General features: G+C 48.2%; 1 protein-coding gene across 1 annotated transcript; it reads left to right on the top strand.

Moving 5' to 3' along the window:
* The first annotated feature begins 4,306 nt into the window (after nt 1–4,306).
* Nucleotides 4,307–16,843, top strand: IFITM10 (interferon induced transmembrane protein 10). Its single transcript, XM_077819946.1, has 3 exons — nt 4,307–4,491; nt 5,824–6,247; nt 16,694–16,843. Exons 1-3 carry the CDS (start codon nt 4,307–4,309, stop codon nt 16,841–16,843), a joined length of 759 nt encoding a protein of 252 aa, XP_077676072.1.
* Nucleotides 16,844–22,625: the final 5,782 nt, after the last annotated feature.

Below are 22,625 nucleotides of genomic sequence, written 5' to 3'. Positions count from 1 at the left end.
CTTACTTTTTTGTTAGAATCTGGAAAATAAGAAAATGCAAATGGCTACCTGAGGAATATTTTTTGTCAGATACAAACATACGTATGTATGTATGTACGTGTGTGTGTGTCTCTGTGTGTGTGTGTGTTCCAGCTGCAGCTGGTTTCTCGTGCATCCAGTTAGGGCTGCAGGGATCAGGGATTCCCTGGCAGTCACTCCTCCCTGCTGGTGGGGGCTGGCCCTGAGGGCAGGGAGACTCTCTCCTGATCTGCCCTCAATGCTTCTCCCACAGGTGCCCACCCAGCCACCAGGGGGAGGCGAAAGCAGTAGTCTCCAAGCCTTGCCCGCAGGCAGCACTGTGGCGAGGAGCTCAAGGGGGAATGGAGGCTATCTCCTTGAGCCTCTTCCTCCCCTGCCACATCCTGTACCCACTTGAGCCCCGGGGAGATTGACAGGTCACTGTCCAATTATAGTCTGGCTCAGTCCAGTCTGGATAATCTCTGCAACCACAAACAAGCTCCAGCGTCCCTCTGGAGTGCGCCAGGGTAACGCTGAGCTGCTGTAGCTATGTACACTTCAGAATTCTCCTTCCTCATCAACAGCTGCTCTGTATGAACGTTGTCTCCAGCGCACAGGAACACTGGGCCTAAACTCCTTCGCTGTGATCACACCTGATAGTGCAACACCTGAGAAGCCCTGCCTGGAGGGGCACTAACTCATTGCCTGCCAGGCAGCATAAGGGTTCAGCCTGTCTGATGAAGGGGTGGTAGCTGTGGTTGTGGAGCGTGGGCGGCTCGCACCCCTGTCTTGCAGACCTCAGCCCTTTCTCTGTCTAGGCTGTTCACAGAAATAAACCAGTTTCCCTGATTTACCTTCAACGTCACATCAGACTCGCTTCTTTGGGGGAACCAGCCTCGGCTTCTAACAGTATCCAGCTACTGGGCCAGAATATTGGATAAAGCAAACAGACCATGATATTTAGACAGGAGATCCTGTCATGTCTCCCTAGCTGTGCTCTTTCCTCTTCTTTCCTTTTATTCTTCCTATTCATTAGGTTTTCTTCTCCATCTCAGGTTTTAATTCAGTAGTTCTCAGTGCCCGTATTTCCGTTAGTTGATTATTTTTGATTAAAGGCCCATCTTTCTCTCCCTCGCTTTCTAACATGTTTGGATCTGGCCTCTCTTCCCCAGTCCATTTTTCACCTTCTGTGTTTTTTTCTTTCCGCCTATTCTCCTTTCTCGGTGCCAGCCTCTTCCCCTCTCCCTCAGCCCCCACACTTTTGATTCTCTCCTCTCAACTTCTAAAGCAGTCTTGTTGGTCCTGTCTCTGCACCAGTCCCCTCTCCACAGCACTATCATTTCTCTCCAGTTTTCTTGCCTCACCTACTTACTTGTTCCTCAGAACAAGTTCCAGGTTTCACAGGAGGAGTGGGTGATGGAGTAATTTTTGGTGTGTTGCACTCCAAATGCAGGTGAACTGATGGCCCTGTCTGTATAGAAACATAAGGACTACATCACCAGATCAGAGCTATGTTTCATCTAGTCTAGCATCCTGCCTCCAACAACTGCAAGTACCAGCTGCTTCAGAGCAAGGTGCAAATAATGCTATAAAGGACAATTATGAAACGGGAAGTTTCTTTTTAACCCTTGCCAGTTTATATCCCGTATAATTTTTCCCCATCTAATGTGTCTGTAGATGTTCTCATTAGCCATATAAATGTCTAATCCTTTTATGAATCCTGCCACAGTAACATCTTGTGGCAGTGAGTTCCATAGTTTAATTGTACATAGTATGAAAAAGTATTTCCTTTGATCAATTTATTCTGTATACTTTTAAACTATCCTAGTCTTTCCAATATTTTCTCCTACTGAAGTCTCCCCATATGTCAAATAATTTTCCTTGCCTGTATTTCCTCCCCTTCTATTTATACTTTTTGAAATGGATTGACCAGAATTGAGCACAGTATTCAAAATGAGGACATCCCACTCATGTATATAATGGCACTATAATATTGTTGCCCTTGGCCCAGTATTTGGGACTTTGCAGGTGGTTTTCTATTAGGGGGAGAAATTGATGATAGGACTCGGGTATCGATGGAGCAATCCTGTTTATTTCCAAAAGTGTGCACAAAAGTCCTGTTCCCCTGAATACAGAAGGAGCAACCCCCAATTCACATGGCTTCGCTCTGACCTGCCTAGTGCCTTGGGTCTTCCACCCCTAATAGTCTGCAGTAGTTTTTAGTACATAAAGCGGCTTGATTGCTCCTTCTGTTGAGAGTACACCCATTGGCTTTAATTGAGGTCTGTGATTGCCTTTGGATCTAAGGCTATGGCTATACTAGAGAGCTTACTGAGCTGCAGCTGTACCTCTGCAGTTCTGCCACTATAAGGTCTCCCGTGTAGCCACTCTATGCCGATGGGAGAGAGTTCTCCTGCCGGCATAATTAAACCACCCCCAACAAGCAGCAGTAGCTATGTTGGTGGGAGAGCGTCTCCTGTTGATGTGGCACTGTCTACACCAGTGCTTTTGTTGGTGAAACTTATGTCGGTCAGGGGAGTGTTTTTTCCACACACACACCCCCCGATCGGCAAGAGTTTGGCCGATAAAAGTGTTGGTGTAGACAGAGCCTGAGACTCACATGGTGGCAGCCTTTAGCACCTTTCAACATAACAATAGTTTGAATATTATTTTTCACTCCTTTCCTTATACATCACAACATTTTGTTTCCACTCTTCGTTGAGCAGAGGTTTTGATTCAACTGTCGTTATCCGCAGGTATTTTTCCAGATGTCAAGTTAATTTAGAACCCAGCAATGTGTATGAGTACTTCAGAGTATCCCTTTCTATGTACAGAGTTTCCCTTTCTATGTACATTACGTTGCACTGAGAGACAAGGTGAGTGAGGGAATATTTGACCAACTTTTGTCAGCGAAAGAGAAGCTTTTGAGCTTACACTGAGCGCTTCTTCAGACCTGAAAAATCATGGGACCAACATAGTTACAACACTGCAAAGTACGTTACATTGATCAATAGTGGTAATCATCTGCCCATTCACCTCGCTTTCTAGGTCTCAAGTACCTTCTCTCATCTTGATTTACCTAAATAATTGCGTGTCACTGCAATATTTTCCCACCTTATTGTTCATTCCCTTTCCCAGATTGTAAATGATAATATTAAAGGCACAAATCCTTACATGGAAAATTGTGGCTCCCTGCTGTTAATTTTTCACCATCTTGAAAATAGACTATTCTTTCTCTTTGTTTTCTCTCTGTTAGCCATTATGTTATCCTCAGGAGAACTTTACCTCAGAAGCCGTGCTTGTGAACCACTCTCATAACCTATGACAGGTTTCAGAGTAGCAGCCGTGTTAGTCTGTATCCGCAAAAAGAAAAGGAGGACTTGTGGCACCTTAGAGACTAACAAATTTATTTGAGCATAAGCTTTTGTGAGCTACAGCTCATTTATATACACAGAGAACATGAAACAATGAGTGTTACCATACACACTGTTTCATATTCTCTATGTATATAAATCTCCCCACTGTATTTTCCACTGAATGCATCCGATGAAGTGAGCTGTAGCTCACGAAAGCTTAAGCTCAAATAAATTTGTTAGTCTCTAAGGTGCCACAAGTACTCCTTTTCTTTTCTCATAACCTAGCCACTCATGTGTCTTACAGTCCTTTCTTTAATTATCATTTCAACACAAGCATCCCCTCGTTTTTACTGCTTTCCCTACCCTACCCAGTGCCACAAATTGGAGCCACCAGCCTTCCAGCCAAAGAGGACCGGATGCAATCTGTTTTCATCATGATCCACCACTGCAGGGGGCCGTTAGTGGCCTTGTTGGGCACCATCTTTAGGTTTGTCCCCTCTGGCACAATCTGAAAATTGTTTCCTTGCTGCATTGGGCACCCCACAAAGTGAGGTCGTTAGGTTGTGAAGTTGGGTGAGCTGGGTTGTTTCAATGTAGCTTTGGGGATAGGTAGAAAGCAGAGATGGGAACCGTTTAATTGAACCCCTGCCAACAACAGGGATGCACAGAAAACCGGACCCAGATCCCAACCCTTCCTGGCTTTTCCCACCCTTAATGACGTCCATCCATCTCCTCCTCTCTGCAGCTGAGCGCACTGTTTCCTGTGTGCTTCCAGCCGCTGTTGGCCTGGGGGTGCTTCTCTCTTGTTTTGATTGCGTGTGCATGTGTCTCTCCCTGCATGCAGAATCTCTCCATTCCCCGTGACTGGAGCGCAAACGCCGCCGAACACCCTCCCCACATTAGGCTTGTGCTCCCAGCATTTGGTTGACCAGACAGCCCTGTACGGCGTGTATATGTTTGGTCTAGGTTACCAAGGCCTCGGCAGCGACTCCATAGTTAAGGCTGCATCGAAATCTCTCCTTCAGTATCTCGATGGGGGTTGTGGATGGCATCTGTCTGAGGTGATCTTCCCGGCGAGCGCGGGCACCAATGCCCATGCCCTTGAGCCATGCACCTGGGAGATGTGCCTTCCTGGCAGGTAGGTGCAAGGAAACGTGAACCAGAAGGTCATGCTCCTGGGCCGGGAGGGAAAAGAGCATCGGTGACTGAGATTACGTGGTGCTCTCCTGCCCAAAGGCTGTAATGAGCAAGTGCGCCTTGAACTGTTTGTTTCAGGGGACGCTAGTTGACCTCTTTCCTCCCCAGCCCCCCACTGTCCACCCCCTGCTTCCCCTCCTTCACCAACTCCAGTTATTAAGAAAGAAGAGCCGGAGGCAGTCCTGAGCCAGAGATGCAGCAACTCCCTGCATTCCTTCTTGTGAGTATCCCTCGCTCTCTGCTCTTGCGCCTTTCCCAAGGAGACGGATGGATGGACAGGCGGGTGGCTAGAGGCAGATGGTTCCTGCTAATTACACAGCTAATGGGGTGGGGAGCAGCAGACAGCCTCTTCCCAGCCCACCCTCTGTCCTCGCCCGTTCTTCCGCCTCTCGCCTCGGGGTTGGCCAAGCAGGAAAAACTGCTGACAGGCAAAAGGAAATGGGAAATTCAGTTACATCAGGAATCCCAGGGAGATGAGGACTCAGCAAAAAAAAAAGAAAAAGAGAGAAAAGCAGAGAGAGAAGCTCTGCTGCGGCTGAACGGCCGGCTGGATTGACAATCATTTAACCTCCCCCCAGCAACCAGCTTCGATCCTGAAATGGGACAGAGAGCAGCAGGGCCCGGATGGATGGCTGGATGGATGGACAGGGCTGGGGGGGAGGGAAACGCTGGAACGGCATCTGTTTGGAAACTCTCTTCGGAACCTCCCCTCCCCTTTCTTCAGACGTGTTGTTCTTTCTTTCTTTCTTTCTTTCTTTCTTATAAAGAGACGAAAGCAGACACTGTCTCCCATTCCAGCTCATGGGGGGTGGGGGAGATTGGGGGCCAAGTGAGGCAAGAGCCACATACGTTATTGCTGGGGGTTTTGGCAACGATAATGTAGAACAGTGGGAGCAGAGGAAGAGGGTGACAGATGTCAGAAGCTCCTCGACCTCTCCGGCTATTCTGCAAGGGGGGGGAGACGGAGCATGCTGCAGGAGCTGGGACACCCTGCTCCACTGCTGCATTCATTACAGGCTGCTCAGTGTGCAGGAGAATGCTCCTTTGTGGTACACGAGTGTAAATACTACTCTCTGTCTCCTCCCCCTCCTCTACCCTGCTCTCCTCCCTCCCCTCCACCTACTCCCTCTCTCTTCTCCCCAATCTCTCCTCTATCCTTCTGTCTCTCCTCTCTCTCTCCTCCATTTCGCCCCCTCTGTCTCCTTGGTCCCCCCCTGCTTTATTCCATCCCCGTCATTCACCGTCTCCCCTCCCCACCCCCAATCTTTCACAGGGGATTTCACTTTGCCAGGATACAATCTGGTAAATTTGCAACAGCCACCACGGAGAGAACACAGGAACCCCCGTTGGGCCCACCGTGTCCCTTTGACGGAGCATTCTGGATTCAGAGACCCCCCCAGCAGGGTTGCTTTGCTGGCATTCCCAAGCCCCCCGCCATCCCGCAAGCTTCACCTGCCCTATCTCCCTCTTCTGCTGTTTGCTTCATGGAGAACAAGAGCTGCAAAGGGGACAGCCTGCGGCCAGCTGTCCAGTGCAAACACTCTGTCGAGAAGAAGACAATGACTAACCCTACGACGGTGATTGAGATCTACCCAGACACCACCGAGGTGAATGATTATTATCTCTGGTCCATCTTCAACTTTGTATACCTCAACTTCTGCTGTCTCGGCTTCATCGCCTTGGCCTATTCTTTGAAAGTAAGTACTGATTGCAAGCCACCCTGTGGGGAACGCACTGAGCCAGAGCCACAGCTGGGGTAAATCGGTGTCGTGGCTGTTGAAGTCAGCAGAGCAATGCCAGTTTACCCCTGCGGAGGATCGGGCCCTGTCATGTTAATACGCATTGTCAGGGGAGATCTTGGGAATGGAAATGTTGTTTTGTGCGTGGTGTGGGTATCCATGGCACTCAGATACCAAGGTAATGGGCACCACAGAAGAACTGAGATAGAGAGATGAGAGGAATCAGTGACAATGGCTCTGAATTGGCTTTTATTGTGACTGGAGATTGACAATTCTCACTCATCTGGGGGTTGGTTATAGCGTAATTCTGAGAATTAGAAACAGTTGAATTTTCTAACAGGAGGACAAACAACTTCCTCCCCAGGTAGCCAGAATCCCTCAGCATCTGGAGACCTGCGTGGAGCAACCCCCATCGTCATAGGAGAGGGCTTCAACTGGATGCGTAGGCTACTGAATGCACAGGCATCCTGAATGCATAGGCTACTGAGGGCTCCCAGGTGTATGATGATGATAAGCACTTTACATCCTCCCCGTACTTTACAGATCAAACTTAATTCAGCCTGGCAATGTTTCTGTGGGGGGGCAAGGGGGAGATAGTATTCTCCCCATCTTGCAGACAGGAACACTGTGGCGACTTGGTGATGGTCCCAGAAGAAGTCCATGTGAGAGCTTGGAATAGACTCCTGGAAATCCTGGCTGGCAGTCCTGTGTTCAGCGCACTAAAGCCTCTCACATCAGTCTGGTACCAGCATGCTGAGGCTCTGCGTAAGGTGGTTTAGCTAAAGGCACTGGGCCAGATCCTCAAATGGTGTAAATCAGTGACTCACTGACTGTGGTGGAGCTCTGGTGACTTATGCTAAGTCAAAGATCTGGCCCAATACTGGAAAAGGAAGTCAGTCTTTTAAGAAGTCCTTGGGGGCCTGATTAAATCGGGACTCAATGGGAGTCCTTCCGTTGATTTCAGCAGGCTTTGGATCAGGTCCTTAGTGAGTGCTTTCTGGAGTATGGGGATAGTGAGGGCTCCAAAGAGAAGCAACTGTGCAAACTGGAGGACCTGTGAGACCGATGGGACTGGCTTTAAGCCCAAACACACCAAGCAGCCACTTGTGCCCCAGCTCTTTTTGTGTCTCCCCCCATCCTATCCTCTACAAGTTCTGCCACTCAGAGCACGGCCCCACCTCCTCTTCTAGCAGTGGGACCAGAAAGGCATGAAACAACTTGTTTCCTTCCTTGGCTCTGGCTAAAGCAGCAGTGAGGAAAGCAGCTCATGGCCTGATTCTCCCCAGGGTCCCCTAAATCATAAGGCCAGCCTTGGAGACCTGCCAGGAATGTGAAAATAAGGTCTGCTAACTAAGGTGAGGGAAGACCGTGGAGGGCTTCATAAGGGAGGAATGGAAATAGATGCATGAATGAACTGGGAGCCGGCATGTAGTGTGCAGCTCACGGAGAATGGGACCTGTGTAGTTCAAGGGTGTCCAGCCTGTATCCTGCTCTCTGTTTTCTGGATCACCCTCGAAATGGAGTCAGTCTGATTCTAAGAGGCCAGTTGCCCCAGTCTGCTACTCTTCTCTGAGGGCTCCAGACCTCTGCGTGTCTGTAAGGTAACACTCTCATAAGGTAACGCTATCCTTTGAGTCCATGAAACCTTCCTTAATTATTCCCTGTAACTGCCGATCAGAACAGACCAGCTGGGCTGCAGGATTTCATTGCTGGTGAACTGAGCCAGCAAGCAGTATCCAATCATCTGTCAAGGAAGAGAGGGTCTGAGGGTTTGGAGGGTTTTTTGTTGTTGTTGTTGTTTTTCATAAAAGCAATTAGATAATTATATATGTAAATGAGACCAAGCCCCAGGCTCCTGGGTGGCCCTGAATGTGTCATCATTTGGGTTGCCTCAGGGACAGGAATCTAGTGGATGTGTTTTGGCAGGCAGCATTTACAGGAAGGCCAGTGTACAGAGGGATTTCATCACAGAAACAGATCAATTAACCCCATCTAACTTCAGTGACTGTGATTTCCACAAGAATACAAGGAGGCTGTTTCTGAACCAGCCAGGCCCTGGGGCTCTGTTATAGCAGAGGCAGTGTGGCCTAGACCACTGAGCACAGGGACTCAGATTGCCACTCACTGGGTGACCTTGGGAAGTCCCTTACCTTCGCTATGCCTCAGTTTCCCCATCCACGAAATGGGGATGAGAATGCTCACTCACCTTCCTTGCAGGGGTGTCAGGAGGCTTAACTCACTGCTGTTTGTGAAGTGCATTGACTGTAAAGGACTATGCAAGTGCTGAGCATTACCATTGCCAGGGCTGTCCCAAGGACAGTTAGGGCCACTGCCAACATCAGACAAGGATGGTATGGAAGGCTCGCTTACCACATAACACTCCGTGGGATGGGCACACCACTATAGGGCAAGAAATAGGATTTTCCCCTCTCCCCTGCCCCCCCCATGTGTTCATTAGCTTAAATTTGCTTTAATAACATGGATGCTTTTCCCCAACAAGGGAAACATTGGTGGGGCGGGGAGGAATGACTAAGAGAATTAGGCTGAACTCAGGAAAAGGAAAATATAAGCTGAAGATCAGGAGACGGCACTCTCTACTGGAATCCATGGTCTATCAGTCTGTGGAACAGTCTCCTGCTGGAAGTGGGGTAATCCCCATCACTTGAGAAATATACAACTAAACTGAACCAGACAGTGGTAAATTAGCTGTAGGGCACAGTCCTGCTCCGGCAGGGGATGGACTAGACCAGGGTTTCTCAACCTTTTTGATACCAAGAACCAGCTTGCTGCCTTCCTAAACTGTGTCAGGGAGATCTTGGAGACTGGCACCAGTCCATGGACCAGTCATTGAGAAACACTGGACTTGATGACCCAACAGGTCTTTCCTATCTCTGCTAGCTTCAGTTCTTTGGCAGAATAAAAACGGCAAACATAACGTTCCTCAGAGATACAGGACAGAGTCAGGGAATGGCAAGGAGAGAGTGACCATGATATTTCAGGCCATGATGGGGACGACAGCATACGAGAGAAAATGGGGGAATATCTGGATGTAGCAAAAGTACTCCCCTAGGAAAGGCCTGTAGAATGGAAGAGAAAATGTGTTCATTTCTATTGTCTTAACCATCCTATAGAATTTAATAGAGAATGATATCCCTGCTGTGGAATTATTTTGAGTGTGTGTGTGTGTACGCACGAGTGTGTAAAAGACCTACACTCTTTATTGGTTGCTGTAGAATGTTAGTCATTTCTACAGAGCCCTATTGGTTTCATTTCTATCTCTGTTACATTTTGTAGGGCTTTCCCATAAGGTAACAAAAGACTGGAATGAGGAAAATATCTGGGAAAAATGTCATTAGTTAGACCTTCTTCTTGTCCCCTGAAACAAAGTTTAGCAATGCAGATTTAGGCCCCAGTCCTTCAAGGAGTACCATGCTGAGTAGAGACCCAGTGGAGTCAATGAGGCTGCGGGACCAGGGCTGCTATTATGAATAAAACCAAGGTGTTTCTTCATTGGGAACCGCAGCTGTGTGATTTCCTGGCTAGGGTGCAGCCAATGCGCTAAAGGCTTTAGGGTCCCCAGATTTTGTTCTTTAAACTTACTTCAAATAGTGTAAATATTTTTAAAACCCTAAGAAACATTGTTTTAAATAACAAAAATGCAGCATCCCGTTGGCTTCATTAAGACTACTTGTGCTGAAAGCTAAGCCCATGTTTAAGTACCTTGATGAATCAGGGCCTTTAGTGTGCTTTAATATTGCCTTTAAAAATGTTTCGAAAATAATACACTCACTTCTGATCTTTCTTTGTCTTCATGCCTCCCAGGGTGCATGTGGAGAGAGAGCTCTATAGATCTCTCGCTGTGTGTAGATTGTTAGACTGCAATAGCTCCAAAATGTGCATTGGTCCCTGCACCAAAGAGCTTACATTTTCAGTCAGAGAAACGTACCAAGTGGGGAGGGGGCCCGGGCTACAACATACAAGCCAAGGATTTGATATAAGCTTTGTATCTGCACACCTGGTCTTTACTTATACCCCCTCTTTCTAACCCATAGGGGGCCAGATCCTCAGCTGGTGTACATCGGTCTCGCTTTGTTGACTGCCTGAAAAACTTGGCTAGGAAGACGAGTTTTGTTTTGTTTTTTCAAAAGCAAATTTTGTGGCCTTGACTTTTGCCCAGGATATTCAGCTTGCTTCCCCCCTCTCTCCTATTTCCCAGCTCTAAGCACTAATAAATGATGCATCAGCACTTCCTGTTAAGAGATCAATCACCAGCAGTTTTATCACAAGAGACCTTTGGGGAAAGCCAAATCCTTCAATGTACCAATTACACAAAAAGGCAGTAGATCAGGGAGGCCGGGATCACAGTCCATTTTTATTCTAGACGTCTAATTTCAGGATGCATATATGGACATCAGGAAAATGAGGAACCTAGACTCCTTTCTGTGTCCACCCGTAGTTCCAGGGTTTTACTGATTTAAAAAAATATCTTCCCATGTGTGTGTTACATGAGGTGATCCTATGCTACCGCCAAAAGATGCATCACACTGAGCATGTGGGAGCTACAGGGCATCTGAGATCCTTGCATTTATATAGCCTGTTTTCCATTTTAAATGAACATAAGTTCTGCATATGAGTAATGTATGTGTTGGAGCCATATTGATTGTACCTTTTACTGCTCCAACTCTACTAATGGCAGTTTAAAGTGGAAAGGAAAATGAATAGAACAACAGTGGTGCAGCAACACCTGTGTCTGACGAAGAGCTTACTTTGTGGAGCCTCTTTCCTTCCCAGTGGAGATCAGGTTTTAGTGCACATCTAACCATAGGGAGGCAGTGAGGTGTAGTGAGTAGGTACAAGGCTGGGAATCAGGAAACCTAGGTCTTATTCCTGGCTCTGCCCCGGTGGGTGATTTGGGGCACTTCCTTTCTCTGTCTCCCCTCCCACATTTTGTCAGTCTTGTCTATTTAGAGTGTAAGCAGCTGGGGACAGGGGTGTGACTGTTGCGTCTTTGCATTTGAGGGAAAGGCATTAGAATGGCCGAAGAGGTCTAGCTCCTGGGATTCTGTGGAATGAGAGAGGTTGCAGCTCCTGAGTTCCCAGGCAGGTGTATGGAAGTAACGACTCCAGGAGAAAAGACATCAGCCTCTCTTATTCTCTTAGAACAGTGTTTCTCAACCTTTTTGACACCAGGGACCGGCTTGCTGCCTGCCTAAACGGTGTCAGGGAGATCTCAGGGACCAGTGCCTGCCAGTCCTGAAGATCTCAGGGATTGGTCGTTGAGAAAAACTGTCTTAGAAGACCAACAGTTTTCAGGAATTAAAATTAAATCCAGCTGCTTCCCAAGCAGTACCGTGACAGAGTGAGCCAATGAGACAAGATCCTAGTGTTAAGTCCATGAGGAGAGTCTGTACCAGAAGTGCTCACGAGCTGGAGGTCTTACAACCAATTTGTAGAGCAACCCAAGACTCTCCCTCCTTTCCTACATGGGAAGTTATTTGTGTGCAGGGAAGCAGAAATTGGTTACTATATGGAGGAGATGGGTCTACAGCCCCCCCCCCCCCCCCCAGCCAGTGCACACAGCCTACATGCAACCAGCAGCAGGTTGGATAGCAAAGCCAAAGCAGCATTAGATACGGTCATATCAGAATTATTATTATTATTAAAATGCATGTATCTGCATGGTACGCTGACACAGTACTTGACAGCCGTACAATGTGACTTGTCCCCTGCTCCTGAGGATCTGAGGGGGACAAGGCCTGGCCGAAAATCAGGGAAAGGAGTTTGTGGAGAGAGTGTTGCTGAGGAAACCAAGGCAGGAAAGATCCTTGGAAGAAAGGGAGTGTCAAAAAGAGAAGATAGTGGACACTAAGCAAACAAGTAGACAAGAGACTTCCAAGTCCAGAACACATGAAGGTGCAAAGCCTGAGTGCAAGAAAGAGACAAAGGGGAGAGATGAGGAGAGAGTATTGGGAGGCACATAGGAGAAAGTTGGGCAGTAGGAGAAAATGAGATCAGAGATATTGGAGCTTGGAGCTGATGAACTATGAGACAGGAAGCCAGGAACAGGAGCGGAAGAGGACAGACGATGATGTGGTCAGAACAGCAGAAGAGTAAGATGATTAGTGCTGGCATTCTGGATATGCTGAAGGGAGAGAGGTGAGCAGCTGCCTGGGAAGGCGGTGACAACTGTCCGGGGGGAAGTTGGCCAAGGCAGGTACAAGTTCCATTAGTGGAGCTGGAGAGGAGACCCTGGATCTGGTGAAGTTAAAGTGCAAGACTGGATTTAACAAAAGGCTGGCTATGGAGGTGTGGGGAGGAAGGAGAGAGAAACGTAGGAATTGACATATTGGATCAGATCTAAGGCCCATCTAGTGCAGTATCCCATCTCTAACAGTGCTAGCCACCAGATGCTTCAAAGGAAGGAATAGGGACCACACAGCAGGCAGATGTGGGATAATCTGCCCGCCACATTAGGTCTTATCCGAATCTCCAATAATTAGAGGTTGGTTTAAGGCCTGTGGTAGAATCCCTTCTAGAATTGCTGTTATCATTCATAAAGTGACATGGAGAAGGGATGGACTTGTGATTAAGGAACTGGATGGGAACAAAAGAGCTCTGACTTTAATTCCTGTCTCTACCCCCAGCCTTCCTATGTGGTCTTGGGCAAGTCACTTAGCATCTCTGTGCCTCCGAGATGCTGTTCTTCTGCCTTCCAGAGGGGTTGTGAGGATACAGGCTTTAATGTTTGTGGAGCACTGAAATATCATAGTAATGGTCATGTGAGTATTGAGAGAGACAGTGGTGAGGCCGGGATACAAGGAGGATGGGCAACTCCTTACTGGTGACAGAGAAGGGAAGGGGAGGAAATGTCCATCTACTCTTAGAGAGCTTGACTTTGATGTGCTGCCAGGGGCTATGGCCAAGTGGGCATTGGAGATGTGAGCCCAGACAGAAGAGGAGAGGCCAGGACAGAAAGCTGTAGGAAGCTTAATCAGACTATAAACAATTTGGGGCAGAGACTGTCTTTTCGTTATATGTGAATATAGTACCCATCCCAGTGGGGCCCTGACTGTTGGTTGGAGCCTCTCGGCTTTACCACAGTATAAATGATAATGAATAACAATGAATCGTTTGAATAGAGGTGCTAGCTGATGCCACAGGAGCATATGGGAAAAGAGGAGGGGACCAAGGACAGAACCCTGAAAGAGTCCAACAGGCAGAGGGAGAGGGGAGGATGAGGTGCCAACAAAGGGGAGGCCAAAGCAGCCATCAAAGAAGTCAGAAGAGAACTTGGGGAGAAAGCGGAAGGCAAAAGAAAGCTCAGATATTTCGAAGGCGGTAGCGAGCTCAAGCAAAGTATGGCTAGAAAAGACTCCCTGTGAATTTGCTCGGAGAAGGTCGGTCATATTATGCCACCCCTCAAGACATTTTTGGTGGAGCAGAGAGGGCACAAGCCAGAGTGGAGAGGGCAAGATCATGGGCACGCTGGCGGAGTTTTCAGGAGAAGATGGACATTAGAGAAGCAGCTGGGACTGTAGAATCAATAGTACTCTGGGGGAAGGAGACAGAGGGGAGAGTGTGATAAGGGAGGGAATCAGAGACGTAACCAGGATGAAGAGGACTAGATGGGGACAGGAGGACAGGCTGTGATCAAAGGCACACTGAGGGTTAGACATCAGAGTCAGAAACAAGGGTGAAGGAGGAGAGTGTGGGACGGGTGGTGGAAGGGTTGGGGAAGGTGGCAGAAGAGCGTCCTTGATGGATATTCTCACTCGGAACACATGCGCAAGCTGGTAAGATCCGGGGCTGAGGATGAAGTGGAGGAGGGAAGGTGCTGGGAAGAGGGATCCAGGAGGGCGTTCCTGGTACAGGGGAGTGTGAGGAGAGGGGCTGGGAGCACAGAAATTGGCAAGGGAGAAGAAGCAGATCTTGTGAGCTGGGAGGAGGGCAGAGGTGGAAGAAGAACAGTAATCTGTGCAGTCATGGGACTCTCTGTGAAAGTGCTCAGCGGTGCAAGAACTGGAGCGGAAGAAGCAAAGGCAGGGAAGAGCCAAGGGTGGGGAAGAGAGGAAAGGGCAGCTCTGGGTGAGGGGGAAGATGGGAGCTGAATGAAGGAGAGAAGTTTGAAGCTGAGACGGGGTCGGAGGGGGAAGGGCAGGAAGAAAAGGAGGAAAGAAAAAATGGGGAAAGGGAGGTGAGGGAGAGGAGACTAGTGGGAAGCATCTGAATGGGGATAGGGAGGTGAAGGGGAAGGAGACAGAGGCCTGGAGAGAAATAGAGAAGAATGGTGAGGGGAGGCCAGTAGGAGGGAGGTGGAGGAGCAGAAGTGTCCCTGGAGGAGTTTGTCTCATGCAATGAATACTTGTCCCCTCTCCCCCTTGGCCTCTCAGGAGTGTAGCTCTGCCTGGGACCTTCCTTGAATGATTTTCATTCTGGTGAGCGGGGCTGACCCCGTGGGATACTGCCCAGCTCCCTTCATAATGGGGAGATCCCTGCTGGCAGCTTTCCCAACCGATTAGGATTGTCTCCGTGGCGGGCTCTGGTGCTCATTACATGGTGTTTTGGGGCTTGATTCCCACACCTACTCCCTTCTGCCCAAGATAATGAAACCTGTATTCTTAACCTGCACAATCCTCCTTCCCCAGACCTCAGGTGTGCAGCGACTAGGGCTTGTCTGCCTTAAGCCCCACACCCTGATTTTGCATAGGGCCCTGCACTGAAAAGGAGGAGCTTTCTTGTGCTTACTGTGCTCTGCAGGGAGAGCAACAGGCCCCATGAGAGAGTGGCTCACTTCCCAGCTCTGGGTGCACTATTCTCCATCTGGCTGCTGCTGTTCTCAGTTGTTGCTGCTGGGTGTGGGCGACAGTCCGGTTGTGGCACGAGACGCTCTCCAGGTCTAGATGCACCGTGGGGGGTGGGGGAGTAAGGTACAGATACTTACCATACATGTGCCACGTGTTTGACTGACCGCCGCCGTAGATTCTCGCATGCACCCTTATGTCAGCGAAAGACTCCTTCCCAGAAGCCCGGGGGAAGCGTTATAAAAGCAGGGAGTGCGTTCGCAAAGGACCCTCCCCTCCAGGGCAACAGAGTGGAAGAGTCCACATATTAGAATGCATGGGACGTTACTCCAAGGTCTGGAATGAGCTTCAGGCCTCCATGAGCTGGAATCACACAGCAATTTGCTGGGACTGAGGAGGCCGTTACCGCCTTGTGTCCAGTGAGTCGTGTCAAGCTCCCAGGACAGCGTCGGGTTGTAAGTGCTGCAAGAGTTACAGAGCAAATCACTGAAAAATGACTTAAATCAATCCTGGTATATTTTTGGAAAACTCTTGGTCGATAAAGGCATTAGATTCTTTCTAGGTAGGACTGTGGTGCAGGCTCAGGGGTTTATGTGGCTTGCCAGCGACATCTGGTGTTCAGACAGGAGCACCGTAACCGTGTTCACATTCTGAGAGCAAATTTAGGGTCTGCCGGAAGCAGCAGGCACTGGAGGCTGAAATCCTCCATCCACGGAACAGGTGCAATAAGGACAGCGTTCCCATGCTGCTCCGCTCTGACCACCTCTGGGAGTGAAGAGGTAAATCTCCAGGCCCATTCTGTCCCTATCCTGTTTGCTGAGACTGCCGGCCAGGGTCTAATCAGTGTCAGTTGTGGTGGTGGTTTTGTGGTGTGGACATGCATCAGCTACAAACTGGACTGAGAGCACCAGTGTATCATAAACTACTGACCAGCTGCTGGGCGATAACACCATTCGGTCACTATCAGCGTGGACTGTTGTCAAACTCAGGAGTGTACAAGGTCATTACCAATCTTCAGAGCCATCCTGTCCTCCCCCAACACGGACACGTTTAAAGTCACGGCCTCTGAAATAGGGTGCACATCAGACCACGACATTACAGCTGAAAACTGCCAGTTGTAGCCTTGGTAGGTGTAAACTGCATAGGACCTGCCAAAGGAGAGCGTTAACCCAGCCATATTAATGTGCTGTAGGATTGTGCATGGCTTTTAACTGCAGTGGGAGCCAATGCCAGATTTCACACTCCCAGCCTCTGAATGCAGTAGAAAGCACATTCACAATGGAACAAGTGCCAGCGTTCCCACTCTAAAGGCAGTGGGACCCAAACCCCAGCACATCAGTGTTGGGATTCACACTCCTACCTTCGGAATACAATAGGAAGCATGCACTAGTGCTAGAATTCACCCTATAGTGCACCCAGGATCCATACCTGAATGCACGATAGTGCCAGGAATTACACTCAAGCTCTGAATGCAGTAGAAACAGGTACAAAGCGTCCACATGCACTAACCCCTGTTTATATCACTTTAAGCTGGTTAGTTTGCTTGTCTTTTTTTTTTTATATATATATATATATATGTCTCTCCAAATTCTTTTTGTCTCAGGTCCGGGATAAGAAACTCCTCAATGACCTGAATGGAGCTGTCGAAGATGCCAAGACAGCCCGGCTTTTTAACATCACCAGCTCGGCACTCGCCACTTTCTGCATCATCCTCGTCTTCATCTTCCTGCGCTACCCGCTCACTGACTATTAGAGCGAGGCCAGCAGCCGCTGCCGAAATGCCTCAGTGCCAGAAGTGTCCACCGAATTTCCTCCAGCAAGGATATGAAACAACAATCCATCTTGATTGCAAAAAAATAAATACAAAATAAACCCCACCAAGCAAACCCCACCCCCCCAATCCTGACTGGTGTTTGAACTTCTGTAGAAAAAGAAATTACTTTTACATTTTTTACAGAAAAATATTTATTTTCATGATAAACAAAAGTATGTGATAACATGCAAAGCTTAGAACTAACCACAACATGAGCCAATAGCTGCGTAGCTAGACACGGCAATCACGGTGGCGGCCGAGGAGTCAGAGAGAACGTTGTGTCATCGACGAGCCGCTGATGAAAGTTACATAAGCAGCCCAAGCACTGAGCTGTGTTTTAGATGGAAAACAGCAAATAGCCCTATTGGGAGAGCTGAACTGTGGATCTACCGGGAAGTATGTGCGCTGATTTAGAGCTCAAGAGAGGGAGGAAAAATGCCTGCTTCTGCGAGATAAAACTGAGGAGTAATGCAGGGCAGATTCAGGACATATCAAATGTGTTCAGGCTGCTACCACGTCCTCTCTCTCTCTCTCTCTCTTCTCCCCTTCCCCTCAGTCCCATGGATATTTTGTTCTTTTCTTCTTTTTATACATTTTTTTCATAGAATTTCATTTGAAGGCCAGAATAGCTTACCATTCCCCGTCCCCAGAGAGCTTTATCCTTGGGAGTTCATAGTGGAGAATCCTGAAGCCTCCCGATAAACCCCAAAGATTTAAAACAAAACAAAACAAAACTCCTCCATGGAATCTCCTGCAAATGCTGAGAACGTAGGCAACCTTTGGAGAACTTGCATATATCCTGTATACCGACTCTTACTGTATTTCTGTAAACTTTCAATAAAGATGATAATACCTCTGCCCATCCGATGCCATTCTGGTTACTTTCACAGATTGCCACAGATTAGGGGGTTTTCCCCCTTCGCTCCCATATTAATCCAATGAGGGGCAGAGAAGAGAATTAAGACTCCTGTTGGACACTATAACTTGCCTCTACAGCCATAATCCCCTACCTTTGATGGCTACGTGGATGGGCCTGGAGTAATGGGCAGCCTCACTTAAAGTGAAAGAAAGTTAAATAACAGGCAGGGAGCAGCTTGACAGGCAGTGCAATAGGGGACTGACACACAAGCAGCAACCACAGTGGCAGGCATGGGAGGGGATGGTGCCGGTTAGAACCCAGTGGAGGTAAGAATTCCCACCTTGTGAATCCGCAAAATGTTGGGACTGGAGTTGGGAGAGGGGAGGAAAGAGGTGCCAGGAGCTAGGGGAAATCTGGGGGCTTCTAAATCCCCTGACCAGGCACATGTGAAGTTCATCCCCATCCTAGTGAGGACATGCCGCTCTGGAGTACATGGACTGGAAAATGTCTTAATTCCAGTGATGGTGATACGCTGCTGAGAGTTTAACAAAGGAGCTCCCTTAAGAACATTCCACCTTGCTCAGCTGGAAACGTTACATTCCCTGGGTCAAATGTGCTTTCCACTGAAAATCATCCACCTCTCCGAACCCATCAATCCTTCCACCGCCCACCCCTTTTGACCCGTGCCCTTCCAGCACGTCATAGAAACACGAGCACCACCAAGTGGCATCTCGGACTAGCAGCTGTTCCACACAGCAGCAGCCGAGGCAGGCAGGTGTCTTGCCACCTCTGCCTGGAGTGGAGATGGCGGGTGAATTATCCTGTGGGCATGCAATGATTGGCTGGATGCACAGTGGGTTCCCTGGGTGGGAATGGATCTTCTTTGTTGAGAACTATTCGAGCCCTGAATTGAGACCTATAGTTGCGGGAGGGGGAGGAGATTATCCCACATCTGCCTACTGCAGGGCTCTTACACCTTCCTCTGAAGTATCTGGTGCTGACCGCTGTCTGAGACAGGCTACTGGACTAGATGGACTTTGGGTCTGATCCAATATAGAAATTCCTGTGTTCCAATGTCTCCCCTGTTTGTTTCCAGTCTCCGCTAGCCAGTGTGGAATTGGAGGGAGTTTCCCCATGATGCTTGTGGTGGGGCTCAGGATGGGGTTCCCAGCTCCAGGCTGCCCCCCCAGTACCAGCTCTTCAAACTTCAGACAGGGACATGTGTGCTGGGGAGATGCAGCCTGCAAGGCTCCCACTCAATGCTGCCACTCCTCAGTCCTGTCTCCTCTGCCTCGTGCAGTGGCTGGTGGAGGGGACCCATGTGATAAACCCCCATGGACTGGTGGGAGGATGCAGGAGGGGTGTTCCTTTACCAGCAGGTGCCCCGGCAATCGTGGCTATGCCCATGGCACTGCCCCAGCCTTGGAGAGAGCTGATCATTTTAACAAGCAGAGCCAGTCTTAACATTCTAACTACTGTACATTCCAGCAGTGCAAAAATCCCTAATGGAGACAAGATGCTGATTCAAGCTGGGAACTAAAGGACCCATGGGCATCTGGGTCAGACTCATCATCGCCAGGAGCAGGAAATCAAGGTACAACACGAATTCACGCCTGCACGCTAGGTGCCCAAGCCACTAATGGGATGGGTCTTTCTTTTCTAATTGTTCAATCATATCAGCACAACGCCGCTGCTGTGCTATTAAGACTGAAATGGCCAAACCAATAGACCACGAAAGGGTACCTTGCTGAAAACTTAATTAGACCACCTTCATTAGCCTTCCTGAGCAAGAGTGCTCTGTTATGCTCATAACAATGCCGTGTACAATTGCTATAAAATGCATTCTGGTAGAATCCAGTAAGATTACCCATAGCCTTTGCATGAACGATCACACCAGAGCCCCTTCCATGCAGCTTCTTCTCAGACAATTCCGGGTTCTGGTCTAAAGTGACTGTATCACTCTTTTAAAGGCACCAGATTGACCAAACTGGAGAATAAAGTCTAGTTACAGCTCAGCTCTTCCAGCTTCTCTCTAATGTCCTGCCAATATGCTCCAGCTTTAGCCTGGGCAGCATTTGAATGGATAACCTAGAGATGGAAGTCCATTAGTAACCTGAGCCATCTACCTTCCTGCTTGACAAGAAGAAATTGGTGATACTGACTTAGCCCACAGGTCCATCAACACTATTATCCTGTCTCTGAGAGAACTTGGTGAACTTTTTCAACCCAAAACCCTTTTTCACCAAAAAAAATGCAGATTGAGGTGAACTGAAACATTTCACTGATTCCTGTCAAATCTGCCAAATTGTTTCACACACACACCTGAAAACGACAGCGCATTTCATTTCAACATTTTCCAAACAACCCGTTTGATTTTTTTTTCTATTTGAAATGTCTTTTTATGTCAATATTTACTTCAGGTGTTTTTTTAATTTATTTTAAACCCTTTAAAAAAAGCTCAAAAACAAAACAAGACATTTCACTTTGGGTCGAACAAAGTGTTGCCTTGGACCCAATATGATTCTTTTTTCCTTTTTTTTTCCTTTTTGGCTTGCCAAAATATTGTCTTGTCTCCAGTCAACCCCAAATGCTTTTTAAAAACAACATTCAAAACAGCCAGAAAAACTGAAAAATGTGTTAGGCTTGGGTTACACTCAAACAGGGGTTCTCCAACTTCATTGCACTGCCATCCCCTTCTGACAACAAAAATTACTACATGACCCCAGGAGGGGGGACCAAAGCCTGAGCTCAGCTGCCCCGGGTGGCAGGGCCATAGCCTGAGCCCCACCATCCCAGGCAGGGGGTGGGGGCAAAGCTGAAGGCCAAGGGCTTCAGTCCCAAGCAGGGGGCCTGTAATCTAAGCCCCTGAAGCCCCTTGGGCTTTGGCTTCAGTCCCAGGCGGCGGGGCTCAGGCTTTGGCTTTGGCCCCATCCCCAACAAGTCTGAGCCAGCCCTGGCGACCCCAGGGATCCGACCCACAGTTTGAGAACCACTGCACTAGAAAATTAAGTCGGCTTAACTACATCTCTCAGGGGTGTGAAAAATTCATTCTCCTGAGTGGTGTAGTTAAGCCCACCTAACCCTGGGTGTACACAGTGCTAGCTACCTCCTCTCAGGGAGTACTCCTCCCATCAGCACAGGTAGCATCTACACTGAAGTACGACACCAATACAGCTGTGCCACTGTTAACATTTCACATGTAAAGTCCTTATTCACACAGCTCTGGTCTCTGACAGCCTAAGGCAGCATGAGATGCCTCAGAGGAAGGTGTAAGAATCCCTGTAGTGAACAGTTATGGAACAATCTGCCCAGAGCTCATGTTGCTTCCCTGACCTCTGCCATTTCCTAGTTGGCTCATTCCCTGAAGCAAAGCCTGGGGGTTTATAGCCTTCATCCTTTTTATCCTGTCTAATGTAGTCACATGTTTCTGGTGTCCTTGGAGTAGGGAGCATTCTGAGGGCATGACAAGGATCAGCTGGGAGTGTGGTGAGAGTGACTTGCACTCTAACTATCCTAGGCTGCAATCGAGTGGGCTGTTACCAGCCAGTGTAAATTAAAGCAGCCCTGAAGCTGTTCCAGCTTAAGCCAGGGAATGAACTGGCCCCCCCTCATCTTTGCCTAGGATCAGGGGAGCTGAGAGGTGGAGGAACATCACCTTTACTCTCCTCCTGGAGCCCTGCACCAAGCTCAGCTCAGCTGGACTGAAGGTTCTAACCCAATATTCTTTATCCAGCCAGGGCAGAACTATACCCCCCCAAGTCATACCCCTCTGCCTGCCAAGGCCCAAACATAGAACGCAGTGTGTGACAAAGATCCAAAATGAGGCGCATAAATAAATCATTCATGCAGGACACTGACGGCTGTGTCCTGCATGAATCCCTTCCTTTAATATGAATGACTATAACCTCGGAGTTCTGCATTTCTGATGTAATCCATTTACCACAACAAAAGTGAGGAGACACCAGGTTGGTCTGGAATGTAGGTACTGTGGGATGGAATGGAAGGAGGGACAGTTGAGAGGAACACTATTAGCAGATATGGGCTGTTATGCTTTGGGACTTGTAGAGCCACAGATTGCACTGCAGGATGCTTTCCATTCAGAAATCTTATTGCATTACAGTCTATGAACTCTTGCAGGAATACCGCTACCTCTGCAGCTGTCTTCATCTTTAGGTTTGGGCTTTAAGTACCGGGTGACAGGCATACTTTGTATAGGGAATGAATGAAACAGTTCAGATAAAATACAAGCTGACACAGCATTGGAACTAACCCAAACCAAGCTTTTCCTTCCATTTAACAAGTGCAACAAATGAGTTATGATCGTCTCTTTCTGCGACGGATCGTCTTGTCTGAAAGACGAAGGATGGTGTTTTAATGAACTACAGGGAATAGTGAACTGGCTTCTCATCTTTTCTCTATGCATAAACTGTTGGGGCCTGAGAGGGTGGATTAGTAGTAGTGGTAATGGTAGTCATCAGATTTGTTATTTGTTTGCAGTAACATCTACACTGCGTTTGGTGTTTTCCGTACGAAGGATTTGCCAGCCTGGATCAGACCTGAGGTCCAGGCTCCAGCCATGCCAGTATCCTTTCTCAGACAGATGTTTCAGGAGAAGGTGTAAGAATCACAAAGGAGGCAGAGCTAGAATAACCTTCCCCGCAGTTTAGGTCTTACCCTAGAGATCAGGTGAGCTAATCACAATGGTCCCTTCTGGCCTTGAAATCTGTGACTGCTGAGCTCTACTAGTTCTGGATTAACTTTAGCCCAGAAAAATTAGGTTTAATTAATATCCCTTCTAACATTTTTGTTAGCATTAATTACAACTCTGGTGTAACAGGGTGGTCAGCCCTTTAATGGCCAGGC

Source organism: Eretmochelys imbricata, chromosome 6, assembly GCF_965152235.1.
Source record: "Eretmochelys imbricata isolate rEreImb1 chromosome 6, rEreImb1.hap1, whole genome shotgun sequence".
Lineage (NCBI taxonomy): Eukaryota > Metazoa > Chordata > Testudines > Cheloniidae > Eretmochelys > Eretmochelys imbricata.
The sequence above is the reverse complement of the archived record's forward strand: the minus strand, read 5'-3'. Positions and strand labels throughout refer to the sequence as shown.

What these genes read in the sequence shown, in the direction of transcription:
- IFITM10 (XM_077819946.1), top strand. Translation starts at nt 4,307, where the DNA reads ATGTTTGGTCTAGGTTACCAAGGCCTCGGCAGCGACTCCATAGTTAAG. An exon ending in GAGATGTGCCTTCCTGGCAG is followed by an intron (nt 4,492 to 5,823) that starts GTAGGTGCAAGG and finishes AATCTTTCACAG; the next exon opens with GGGATTTCACTTTGCCAGGA. An exon ending in CCTTGGCCTATTCTTTGAAA is followed by an intron (nt 6,248 to 16,693) that starts GTAAGTACTGAT and finishes TTTTTGTCTCAG; the next exon opens with GTCCGGGATAAGAAACTCCT.